The sequence below is a fragment of the Ceratotherium simum genome, chromosome 29, assembly GCF_057802395.1.
Source record: "Ceratotherium simum simum isolate JZ-2026a chromosome 29, ASM5780239v1, whole genome shotgun sequence".
In the NCBI taxonomy this organism is placed as follows: domain Eukaryota; kingdom Metazoa; phylum Chordata; class Mammalia; order Perissodactyla; family Rhinocerotidae; genus Ceratotherium; species Ceratotherium simum.
Window position 1 is genome coordinate 26,065,895 of NC_141928.1, and position 12,345 is coordinate 26,078,239.

General features: G+C 44.6%; 1 protein-coding gene across 5 annotated transcripts in view; it reads left to right on the forward strand.

Moving 5' to 3' along the window:
- EPB41L4B (erythrocyte membrane protein band 4.1 like 4B) overlaps nucleotides 1-12,345 on the forward strand; it is a 137,384-nt gene that overhangs the window by 87,385 nt on the left and 37,654 nt on the right. For all 5 annotated transcript variants that reach the window (XM_087419336.1, XM_087419338.1, XM_087419339.1 and 2 more), the window contains exons 16-17: nucleotides 9,689-9,909; nucleotides 12,017-12,135. In XM_087419336.1, coding sequence (XP_087275462.1) covers nucleotides 9,689-9,909; nucleotides 12,017-12,135 — 340 coding nt within the window. The remainder of the gene's footprint in view (nucleotides 1-9,688; nucleotides 9,910-12,016; nucleotides 12,136-12,345) is intronic.

Sequence of the window (12,345 nt, forward strand, 5' to 3'; positions counted from 1 at the left end):
AGAATTCCAATGGGATTTTTTTAGTAGTGACTTGAATTGTAAAGTAATCTTGAAGAGTAAGTGCATGATAATAGCCAAGCAAAAAAAAAAGAAAAAGAAAAATTATATGGGAAAGGGGACAGGATTTGTTCTATCAGATATAAAATATATATATATATATATATAGAAAGTAATTAAGACAATCTGATGCTGGTTTAGCAATAGATAAATAGATCAATGAAAATATGAAGAATCCAAAAACCGACACAGGTATTTATTGTATATTAGTCATGAGCAATCATGAAACCTGAAACCATTCTAGGCCTTTCTTACAGAGGGAATTTAATACAGGGAATTGGTCATACAAGTGATGAAGAACTAAGACGCTAAATTGGATGGGGACAGCCCAGAAATTAGCAACACTAGAATCTGCTTATCACTCCTAGAGCTGGAGGAACAAAGAGAGGTGGCAGTGTTCCAGAGCCCAAGAGCTGGGGCCACAGGAAGCCAGTCTGGTGGGAGCTGGAGCCACAGGGACTCACAGCTACTGCTGGAAACACCACCTAAAGCAGAAAGAGACGGGGAGGAAATACCTTGACTTATCACCTTTTCCCAGCCTCCAGTCTCTGCCAGTGCCTACCATTGGTCAAATGTACATAGAAGCCTGAGGGCAGCGAGCCTGGGAAATGCATTTCCTTGGAAACAGAGCAGGTCAAGGCAGAGCAGAGAATGGACCTGAGAGCACTCAGGAAAGGGACGGGCACATGTAGAAGGTGGCATTTCAAGTTAGTGGGGCAAAGAAGAATTATTCCTTTGGTGATGTTGGGACAACTGGTTCTCCATTTCAGAAAAAAAGTGAGAACTTGCCCTCACGGTATCCATGTTAAGTCTTCTTAGAACCTGTTGGCTTCTCCCCAGGCTGGGTGGGGTGCCTCTCTGCTTCTTACCCTTATCAAAGCTCGTATCACGCTGCCTTGGACTTGTTACTCAGCAGTGAGATTCTTGAGGGCAAAGACAACCTCTCACTTGTCTTTTCATCCTGGTGCCTAGCACAGTGCCAGGAACAAGAGTTGGTACTCAAATATTTAATTTTATTTTCAGTCTAACCAGTATTAGTTGAGCGCCTGCTCTGTACCTAGCACTTTTCATAGCACGATGGAGGATGCGAAAACATGTGACATGACAGTCTCTGTTCCTACTGAGTTTACTGTATCGTTGGGAAGACAAGATGTATACACAAGGATCTCCCAGGCAGTAGGGTTCTGGGGAGGTCTTGGGATTTTCCCAATGAGTGCCTTTGCTGCCTTAGATAGAAGCCCAGGCAGATGGGAAGATGTGGCAGATGGGCAACACTTGGGACAGTGAGCAGAGAGGCGGGAGTCCTGGATTGTGGCCCGGGCTCAGCCAGTTACCCGTTGTGTGACCCAGTCACCTCGCTCCCCCAGTGGGCCCCCGTTTCCCCATATGCAAAATGAGGAGGTAGGACTGAGGTAGTAGTTCTCAGCCCTGGCTACACAGTGGATTTAGAGATAGACGGTGGTGTAACTGCTCTGGGGTAGGGGCTGAATACTGATAGTTTTCAAAATCTTACCTGGTGATTTTTTTTTATCCGCTGTATTAAGATATAGATCACATACCATACAGTTCACCAATTTAAACTGTGACTAAAAACAATTCAATGGTTTTTAGTATTTTCACAAAATTGTGCAACCATCACTACAATTGAATTTTAGAATATTTTCATCTCTCCTAAAAGAGACCCGATACCCATTAGCAATCACTCCCTATTTCCCTCCCATCCTCCCCAGTCCTAGGTAACCACTAATCTACTTTCTATCTCTATGGATTTGCCTATTCTGAACATTTCATATAAATGGAATCATACCCTGTGTGACCTGGTTTCTTTCACTGAGCATAATGTTTTCAAGGTTCACTCATGTTGTAGCATGGCTCAATATTTCATTCCGTTTTATGGCTGAATAATATTCTGTTGTATGGGTATACCACATTTTATTTATCCATTCATCACTTGATGGTCCTTTGGTTGTTTCTACCTTTGGGCTATTATGAATATTCATGTATAAGTTTTTGCATGGACATGTTTTCATTTCTCTTGGGCGTATACCTAGGAGTGGAATTGCTGGGTCAGATGATAACTCTATGTTTAACTTTTTTGAGGAACTGCCAGGCTATTTTCCAAAGTGGCTGCACCATTTTGCATTCCCACTAGCAGTATGTGGGGGGTCCCTGGTGATTTTAATATTCATCCAGGGTTTAAAACCACCAAACTGGATGATGTCTGAGGGGCGCTGTTTCTACAATTCTATGGTTTCTTATTTAGGATTAGCTCCCCGGGGCTGCTCCCAAAAGTGCATGTCACGCAGCACTTGGCTGAGCTGTAGAGTGTGTGGTCGCTCCTCCGAGCCCCCTGATCATACCGGCCTTGTTTTTCAAAGAAAGCCCTGTAAGTTCTGTGTTCCAGCTCAGGACCCTCCTCCAGCCCTGCCTTGCACTGATCACACTTCTGGCAGTGGATTCTGGAGGGTTATTCTGAATAATTATACCATCATTATAATAATTAGTATAATATTATAATAATTAGTATAATAATAGTATTATTATTATTATGTTTATTATAAAGTTCTGAATAATTATACTGTTATTCAGTATGAAACACGTTTGGCTTGAGCACCATGTGTTTGGCCTGCTGGGATCTCAGGGTCCGGGAGGGGAGAGGCTCAGGTCGGGAATGCGTGTGGGATTAGGCAGGGCTGGCAGAGTCCCCCAGCCTCACCGCTGTGCCACTGTGTCTGCAGAGCTGTGCCCACCCCTAACACAGTCAACAAAGTCCCGTATGACACAGGCCCGATAGGAACACTGACTTCTCTGGAGTCGGAGGTAGGGTGGGAGTGCAGTCTTCCCCTGAGAGAAGGAAAGAGAAGAAATTAGATCTGGTTTGACTTCTCACTTCGCATTTATTGACAGGGCACATGACTCGCCTTCACTAAGCCACCAGCATCTTCCTTGCAGGGTAACTGCGGACGTTCAACACTGACGTGCCTAGCGTAGTGCTTGGCCTCGAGCAGCCCCCTTCTTCCACACCAGATTCCTTCTCAACTATTGGCTCATGGAAGCAGAGACTGAAGCCTACGTACCCCCTCTCCATCACCCTCTGAAAACCAGGACCTGTGACTTCCTTTCCAGAATGCCAGAAGCCTCGTGCACCACAGTCTCTGCTGATGGTGAGCAGGGAGCTGGCCTCATCTCCTGAAACTTAGCCAACGGGCCCCAGGGCTCGTGCGCTGCTGAGTGCTGCTGGACCCTCTGGGGTGGACTTGACCTTCTCTGAGGTCCCTGTGAACAGGACAGATACACACCTCTAGTGGTAGAGATACACACTCACGTCGTCTATGATGTGAACGGCGCCTTGTGGAGTTCCGCAGGGAACAGTCCATGAGGCCATGAGCAGTGGTTTACCTAACAGACCCAAACCTCACAAAACTTCTCCATGGATTAGGATCTTCAGGATGGTCTGCGATGTGTGGACGCTCCCAGGTCATTCTACTGCCTGCCTAGGAACCTCTGCTCATCTGGAGACCCCTGCCCTGACAAGATTCAGGCAGCTTCTCTGACCCTCATCTCTTTTTCTTCCCTTTCATCTTTCTCAGTCTTCCCTTTAAGTAGCTGTAAGATGAAAGTCACACGTGCATACTTTGACATGTTATTAAACACAATTTATCACTCCCTACATATATATTTTATTTCCTGTTTAATTTTTCATCCTGGGTTTCCTTGAAATAACAAAGCCATGTACTTTTTTTTTATTGAGGTGTAATTGACATATAATATTACATTAGTTTCAAGTGTACAATATGATGATTCAATATTTGTATACATTGTGAAATGATCACCACAATAGGTCCAGTTAATATCTGTCACTGTACATAGTTACAAAAAATTTTTTTTTCTTGTGGTGAGAGCTCTTAAGATCGACTCTCCCGGCAACCCTCGAATACGCAATACGGTATTATTAACTATAGTCACCATGCTGTACATTACATCCCCGTGACTTGTTTATTTTATAACTAGAAGTTTGTACCTTTTGACTCCCTTCACCCATTTCCCCCACCCCCATCCCCAGCCTTTGGCAACCACCAATCTGTTCTCTCCATCTATGAGCTTGGAAAAACCACATTCTTTTAACTTGGAAAGACATGTATGTGATACCGCTGCTCCATTCCTCCATTCCAAGTCATGGCAGACATCACTAATCAATCATAGCACTCTTTCCTCCTGAGCTGGGCACAACGTCAGTATCCTTCTTGATCTTGCTTTCCAATCAGAGAGTGAGGATCAGTTGGAGTTGGCATGAGAGATGATGTCCATTTGCCGTTCCTCAGAAATTCTCATGCGAAGCTTTCCAACTCCACCTCCAGCCCTGAATGTACACCAGATCTCCGCTCTAGGACATCTTTCCCCTTGAGTGTTCATTCTCATATTCAGTGTAACCCATTTGAAGCTCAATCATAGTTTTCCCTCCTCCAAGCAGCCCTCACTCTCCACCTCCTTTTTTCTATTAAGGCCATGCCATTTGCCTGGTCCTCCAGGCTAAAAAAAAATTTGGAGTTTTCGGAACCTTCCATGTCTCTGTATCCTCCGTTTCTCAAATCCTGCCAATACCCCCATCCTGTCGCTCTCTTCCTTTCAGTGTTTCTCTGATTTGTCCCTGCTGCCTAGACGAGGATAGTGCCCGCTCAGACCTTTACTAGGCTGGAAGCAGTTAGGAAGAAGGGCAGGGTCGAGGAGCAGCCTTCAGTTGTGAAGCCCTCCAGTCCTCTGGGCTGAATGGAGTTTTCTCTGTTCTGAGCTCCCAGTCTCTGCACCTCCTTAGGACAGATACTATTTTCAACACATTTGAGAGACAGGAAAATAATGCCAACAGGTTTTGGAGTCCACAGAGCTGCTGTCAAATCCCACCTCCACAACTTCGTTAATCCTTCCCACCCTCCCTCCCTGCGTCTTCCTTCCGTCCTCCCTGTCTCTCCCTCTTTCTTTTCCTTCCTTCCTTCTGTCTGTCCTTCCTTCTTTCCTTCCATCAAATATTTATGGAGCGCCTACTATGTACCCCCAGCACAGATCTCTACATCTATAAAAGAGGGTATTTTGTGTAAAATACCAGCACAGTGCCTGGAACAGAGCAAGTACTGGGTACATAGTTGGGGAAAGGATGAGTTTCAGACCCGGAGATGCACCCAGAAATCACCTGACCCACAAAGGAGGAAACTGAGGCCCAGAGCAACTGTCCAAGGTTCCACCACAAGGTTGGGGCAGAACTAAGACTGGAAACCGGGTGTTTCAACTACAAGCCAGTGCGCTTCTTGCTGCCCCCACTGCTGCCTTCATGGGGAGGGTGGACACCTGTGGTGATGTTTCAGATTGGAGAGGTGAGGCTGGACTGTGACCCCCAGAGGCCAAAATCCCACCTTCTTCCACATTCTTACACGTGCACGCGCACACACACACACACGCAGTGTAAGACTGTCCTGAGCAAAGTGTCCAGGAGGCAGCCAAGGTGGACCAGAGATCTTGCTCATGGGGGACAACCAGTGGCATTTCTTCTGGAATGTATCCTGCATCTGCAGCAGAGTCCTCCTCCATGCCTCCTTCCCCCAGTGCCCCAAGCGACAGGCCTGCAAGTTCTGCTCACACTACTTCAGAAATGTCCCAGAGGGCTGCTCACCTCACTCCGGGGGCTGAAGTAGTCCAGGCCTCGCCCTGTCTCAGTCTCCTAAAAGAGAGACTGGAGTCTCTCTCCCGCCAATCCATCCTCTATGCAGCACTCAAAATGAACTTTCTAAATCTAACTCCAATCATGTCATGCCCTCGCTTAAACCCTTTCCACAGTGCCTTTTGTCCTCAAGATAACCCAGCATGCTTACCTCTTCATAACTGGCCCCAGCTTGTCTTAGCCTTGCCTCCTGCTATTTCGCTCCTCACTCCCTCTCCTCCAGCCATCCTGCTATTTCAACCAGAGTTCCTTTGCTCATACTATTCCTCAGGCCTATAAGAGCCATTTCTACCTTTTCATTCAAAAGAAGTTCCACAAAACAAACAAAAAACAACAACAAAATAACACACCTCCACTGATCTAGAGTATGCAGGTTACAAATGGGAGAAATCCAACTGTGTTAAGCAAAAATAAATAAATAAATCAGAAAAAAATTATTGGCCTTATAATTGAAAAGTTGAGTGGTAGAACCAGCTTCAGGCATAGCTAGAACCAGGAGCTCAAGTGATACCATTCGGGGTGTTTGTTTTTGTTTTTTTTATTGATGTCATAATAGTTTATAACATTGTGAGATTCTAGTTGTACATTATTTGTCAATCGCCATATAAATGCACCCCTTTACCCCTTGTGCCCACCCTCCAACTCCCTTCCCCTCAGACTCCTTCCCAACTCCTTCCCAACCACCAAACTGTTCTCTCTGTCTGTGTGTTAGTTTATATTCCACATATGACTGAAGTCATATGGTGTTTGTCTTTCTCTGTCTGGCTTATTTCACTTAACATAATACCATCTGGGTCCATCCATGTTGTTGCAAATGGGACAATTTTGTCTTTTTTTATGGCTGAGTAGTATTCCGTTGTGTATATATACCACATCTTCTTTAGCCAATCATCTGTCAATGGACACTTGGGTTGCTTCCATTTCTTGGCTATGGTGAATAATGCTGCAATGAATATAGGGGTGCATAAGCCTGTTTGGATTGTTGATTTCAGGTTTGTTGGGTAGATATCCAGTAGTGGGATAGCTGGATCGTAAAGTATTTCTATTTTTAATTTTTTGAGGAATCTCCGTACTGTTTTCCATAAAGGCTGTACCAGTTTGCATTCCCACCAGCAGTGAATGAGAGTTCCCTTTTCTCCACATCCTCTCCAACGTTTATTATTTTTTGTCTTGGTGATTATAGCCATCCATTCTCACAGGTATAAGGTGATAACTTAGTGTAGTTTTGATTTGCATTTCCCTGATGATTAGTGATGTTGAACATCTTTTTGTGTGCCTGTTGGCCATCTGTATATCCTCCTTGGAAAAATGTCTGTTCATATCCTCTGCCCATTTTTTGATCAGGTTATTTGTTTTTCTGTTGTTCAGTTGTGTGAGTTCTTTAAATATTATGGAGATTAACCCCGTGTCAGATATATGATTTGTAAATATTTTCTCCCAGCTGGTGGGTTGTCTTTTCATTTTGATCCTGGTTTCGTTTGCCTTGCAGAAGCTCTTTAGTCTGATGAAGTCCCACTTATTTATTTTTTCTTTTGTTTCTCTTATCCGAGTAGACATGGGATTTGAAAAGATCCCTCTAAGACTTACGTCGCAGAGTGTTCTGCCTATATGTTCTTCTAGGAGTTTTATAGTTTCAGGTCTTACCTTCAACTCTTTGATCCATTTTGAGTTAATTTTTGTGTATGGCGAAAGATAATGGTCTACTTTCATTCTTTTGCCAGTGGCTGTCCAGTTTTCCCAGCACCATTTATTGAAGAGACTTTCTTTTCCCCATTCTATGTTCTTAGCTCCTTTGTTGAAGATTAGCTGTCTATATATGTGTGGTTTTATTTCTGGACTTTCAATTCTGTTCCAGTGATCTGTGTGTCTGTTTTTGTACCAGTACCATGCTGTTTTGATGATTATAGCTTTGTAGTATATTTTGAAGTCAGGGATTGTGATGCCTCCAGCTTTGTACTTTTTTCTCAGGATTGCTTTACCATTAGGGGTTTTTCTCTCTCTCCATCTACCTTTAACCTCTGTTTGTCTTGTCTCCCTTTGTGCATTGGCCCTCATTCTCACAGATACTTCTTCTTTGTGTCCAGGGAAGATGGTCACAAGTAGCCTCAACTTATATCATCCTTATAGCCAGAGCCAACTTATCCATTAGGCACAGTAGACACAGTGCCTTGGGCCCACAATACTCTTAGGGGGCCCACAAAAATGTTTTAATTTCTTTTCAAATCAGAAAAAAAAAACCTTTGTCTTTTAAAAACTTGTTTTAGTTGAATAAAATAGTTTAATATATGATATTAATATATTCATCTTTATACAAACAGTCATAAAATAGAATTTTTCATATTTTTTTTCTAGAGAGGAGATGGATGCAAAAGTGCTTAGGGCCCACAAAAGTCACTATAAGGCCCTGCTTAGCTCTTTAAAAGGAAAAGAGACCCTTTCTCTCAATTTCCATGTGTTAAACCTTAGAGGAAATTCTGTCCCTGTTTGGATCACATCCCAGAACAAATCACTCTACCTAGAAGGATAGAGAACTCTGCCCAGGCTTGAGTCTCAGGCCCACTCTTGGGGGGAAACATCAACCTCATACAAACACAAGGAATGGGATTTCTTGTAAGAAAGTGGATTCTGTTTCAAGAATGTCCACCAAAACTTGACTATCTCCCCCAAATGCTCCCTCCCTTATGACACCTTCCCCAGCACCTTCACCTCCCCCAGAACTAGTTGCCTCCACACTGCTCCCTTAGCAGTTGTTCTAGTGTGATTGTAACTGACTACCTCACAGAGTTTCCTACACGGTGTGAACTCCTTGAAGGCAGAGCGAAGGAGTCAGCAGTAGAAACCTGGTCTACAGGAATGAGCAGAAAGAGAGTTAGTTCTGCACCGGGGTATGAGGAGAAGACCTTTGATCTGGGTCTTAAAGGCTGGACGTCTTCCTGGAGGAAGGGGTGTTTTAGTGGACTGAGGGATGAGGAAGGACTCCAGGGAGCAGAAAGAGGTGAAAGGCACCAAGATCGGAAGGACTTAAGGTGTAGAGAAGAACATAGCAGGAGATGAGCTGAAAAGAGAATGGGACAAGATCATGGAGGGCCGTGAGGAATTTGGATTTTACCCTGCAATCCAGGGCTCTTAACACTGGTCCATGGAAGGGCTATCCAGGGCCTGAAATTGAGTGTGAAATGTTGCATCTTGGTGCCTTTTTCTGCAGGGAAGGTCCATGGTTTTCATCAGATTTCCAAAGGGAGCTCTGTCTTAAAATGGGTAAGAATCACTAGGAATGGAGAGGTCTTCAAGCCCCTGGTGGGGTAGTGCCATGCTCTGGAACGTAAACAGAACAGCACTCTGGCTACTGCTCTGTGGAAGATGGGCTGAAGGAGAGAGCAGAGGCAGAAAGAGCTGTTAGGAGTCTGTTCAGGAGTCTAAATGGGAGATGACATGGGCTTCAAATAGGGCCATGTTGGTAAAAACAGACAAGCGACTGGAATTAAAAGATGTCATAGCAGGAGCATTAACAGGTGCTTTCTGCGTGGTGGGGGTGATTGAGAGGAAGAGAAAGTAACTCCAAGACTTCTAGTTTGTATCATGATGTTGTCATAGGATGGTTAACAAATTATTTTTTAATGATTGCTTTATATTTGTTCCTCCCATTTAGAGAATGTCTTTTTTTTAATAGAAATTTTTTAATTTCAAAGTTAAGAAATTTTTAAGGTTTATTTAAAGTCTCTGATATATATAAATTTCCACTTTCTGCTTTTCCTTTGAGTGCAATGTTGCCATTGTGTCCTATTCTACAATAACCCTGTGGATCTATTTGTTGAACCTATTTCTCTTGGTTTTTAATGCTTAGAGAACATCTTTTAAAGCACACACAGGAGTATCAAGGCACTTTGCTTTTCTAAATCCTGACTTTGACACCCTCCACAGCTACCCGCTCCCTTCCCCAGGGCTCAGCAGCTCAGACCGGCTGCCTTTTGGCATCGAGGAGAACGGGGGCACGCCATTCATTACCAAAGCTTCAGGAAGGCACCACCACCACCACCACCAGCACCAGCACCAGCACCACCCAAACTATGGCCTCGCACTGACCCTGGAGAACAAGGAGGGGCCTTTGAGATCCCCAAACTCCAGCAGTAAATCCCTTACAAGTGAGTAGGGGGCAGGTGGGGGGAGCGATGCTGCAGGGCGTGGGTGGCTTCCCTAGATCCTCAAGACAGACCCTTTCAGTGCAGCTTGGAACAGTGGTAACGTCAGCGCTGGGCCACCAGGTCCAGGCAAGAGCAGACAAGAGCCTTGTGCGTTTAGGCAGGAGCGACGTAGGGATGATGGTTCATCAGTAAGCTCTGACTGCATTCCAGGTAGCCATCCTCTCTCCATCTCATTCCTTAGCAGATCTCTGCTTCCGCAGTATCCAACACTGGCTCAAAGTAGTGGAAAAGAGAAGAGGGGAGTGAGGTGGCTAGAATCTCTACTTTCCTAATTACAGGAAAACCTATTCTATCCCATTTCCGACATCCCTCTTCTAAGAGCAAGGTGATGTCAGGTCGATCCAGTGCACACTGTTACAGGTCCCAGTGAGAGAAGTTATGGAAATAGAGAGTAAGCAATTAGGAACATTTTTAGCAATATGACAGAGTGATTTTCTATCTGTTAAAACTAATTAAAAATGTGGGCTTGGATTTTGTATGTCTAGTATTTTATTTTTCTAAAAATTCACTTTATTATATTTTACCAAAGAATTGAACTGTGACAGATTTGTAGGAAGGAACGAGTTCTGTATCATATCTGGTTTGAAAAAGCACTGAGGTAGAGGCCAGAGTCAAGAGGCTTCGATTCTAGTTCTCACTATTGAGCCAAGGCCCTCTTGGAGACTTGGTTTTCTCATCTGTCAAATGGAGTAGAGGGTGTTGAGATGATGGCCAAAGAAGCTTCCAGATCTGACGTTTCATGAGTCTTTGAGCTGGTGAAAAGGATGAGCCATTGAGCCTTCACCTGTAGACCATGGGGAACAATTCTAGGTTGGCTGAGCTGGAAATGGGAACTCATCGTGAAGTTGGTGTTGAAGAATCAGAGCTCTGTGCCCTCATCACCATCTACACGGCCTTTGCCCTAGGCCACGGCTCATCCTTTAGTATCTGGATACCTGCAACAGCCCCCAAGGGGCCCTTCCTCCAGCGCAATCTCCATATGCTAGCTGCCAAAGGAAGAGCTCTCACCAGATAGCTCTGACCAAATGCCTTAAGATCTTTCCGTGGTTCTTCACTGTCCCGGGATAAAGCCCACACTTCTGAGTGTGACCTCACACAGACCTTCACAGCCTTGCCCCTGTCAAGGTCTCCAGCCTCCCCCCCACTCCTCAGTGTATTCTAGCCACACGCACTGCTCTTCTCTCACCAAGTACTCTGCTGTGTCCCAGTTCTGTCCTTTGCACCTGCTGTGCCCTCTACCTGGAATGCTTTTCTCCACCCTAGTGAACTCCTACACATCCTTCAGGAACCAGCTCAAATGTTGTCAGTGAGACGTTCTCTAATACCCCTCTCTGATTCCTGGCTTTGGAGTGCCTTCCTTCTTGCTCCTATAATAATTAAATAGGCTTTTAATTCACTCTTATTTAGACAGACTGCATGTGCATCTGTCTCCCCCACTAGATGAGAAATGTGTCTCATTCATCTCTTTATTCCAGCTCCCTGGATCTCAGTTGCAAACAGTACTTGGCACAAGTGTTAATATGTAATGAATATTTAATGAATATTTAGCGTATTAATGGGTAAATACTATCTGGTGAGAGGAGTGGTGGTGAACTAATCCAAAGTAGCACAGAAATCAAAATCAATGAATTTGATTTTAGAAACATAACATGGTTTTTAAGGGCACATTCCTATGCCTGACAGCCTAAACACTAATCTTTCCAATTTGCATAGTGCTTTTCCATTAATAAAGCATTTGCACATAAGTGGCCTCACTTTATATTCACAGCAACCCTGCAAGATAAGTAATTTTATTTTCATTTTTAAGTGGCTCAAAGGCTCAGAGAGGTAAAGTGACTTGCCCAAGGCCACCCAGCTCATGTATGAGGGAGTTAGGCCTTGAAAGCTTGACCTTAGATGTTCTCACACCCAGTCAGGGATTCAAGCTGCTGGAGGAGGAGGCAGGCAGCAAGGGTACTGGGGGTCAGGCTCTGGCAAGCATCTTTTATCACCTGTGTCTCTCTGTCTTTTCACTCTTTCCTTATTCATTCCCCTTGGCCACTTGTAGAACTGAGTCCAGGAACACCTGCCCTGTTCAGTGAAGCCACTGCCCATCTAAAGAAGCTGGAACTGGAAACTGTGAAGGCTGCTGGACCCTGGCCTGCTCTGCACATCAACATAAATAAGGTGCTGAGGACCGGAGCTGGGTGATGGACGTGGGGCTTGCATCTGACCAACGATTATTACCCTGGCCTGCCTCCTAAACCATGTACCTTTGTCTTGGAGGGATTTCTGCTCAGAGTGTCTCTAGGAGCAAAGCTTCACTTCACTTACACTCTTTTCAGGTGAATTACAGCACTGAGCACTGCCCTCGGTGCTGAGGCCAACAGACTGGAT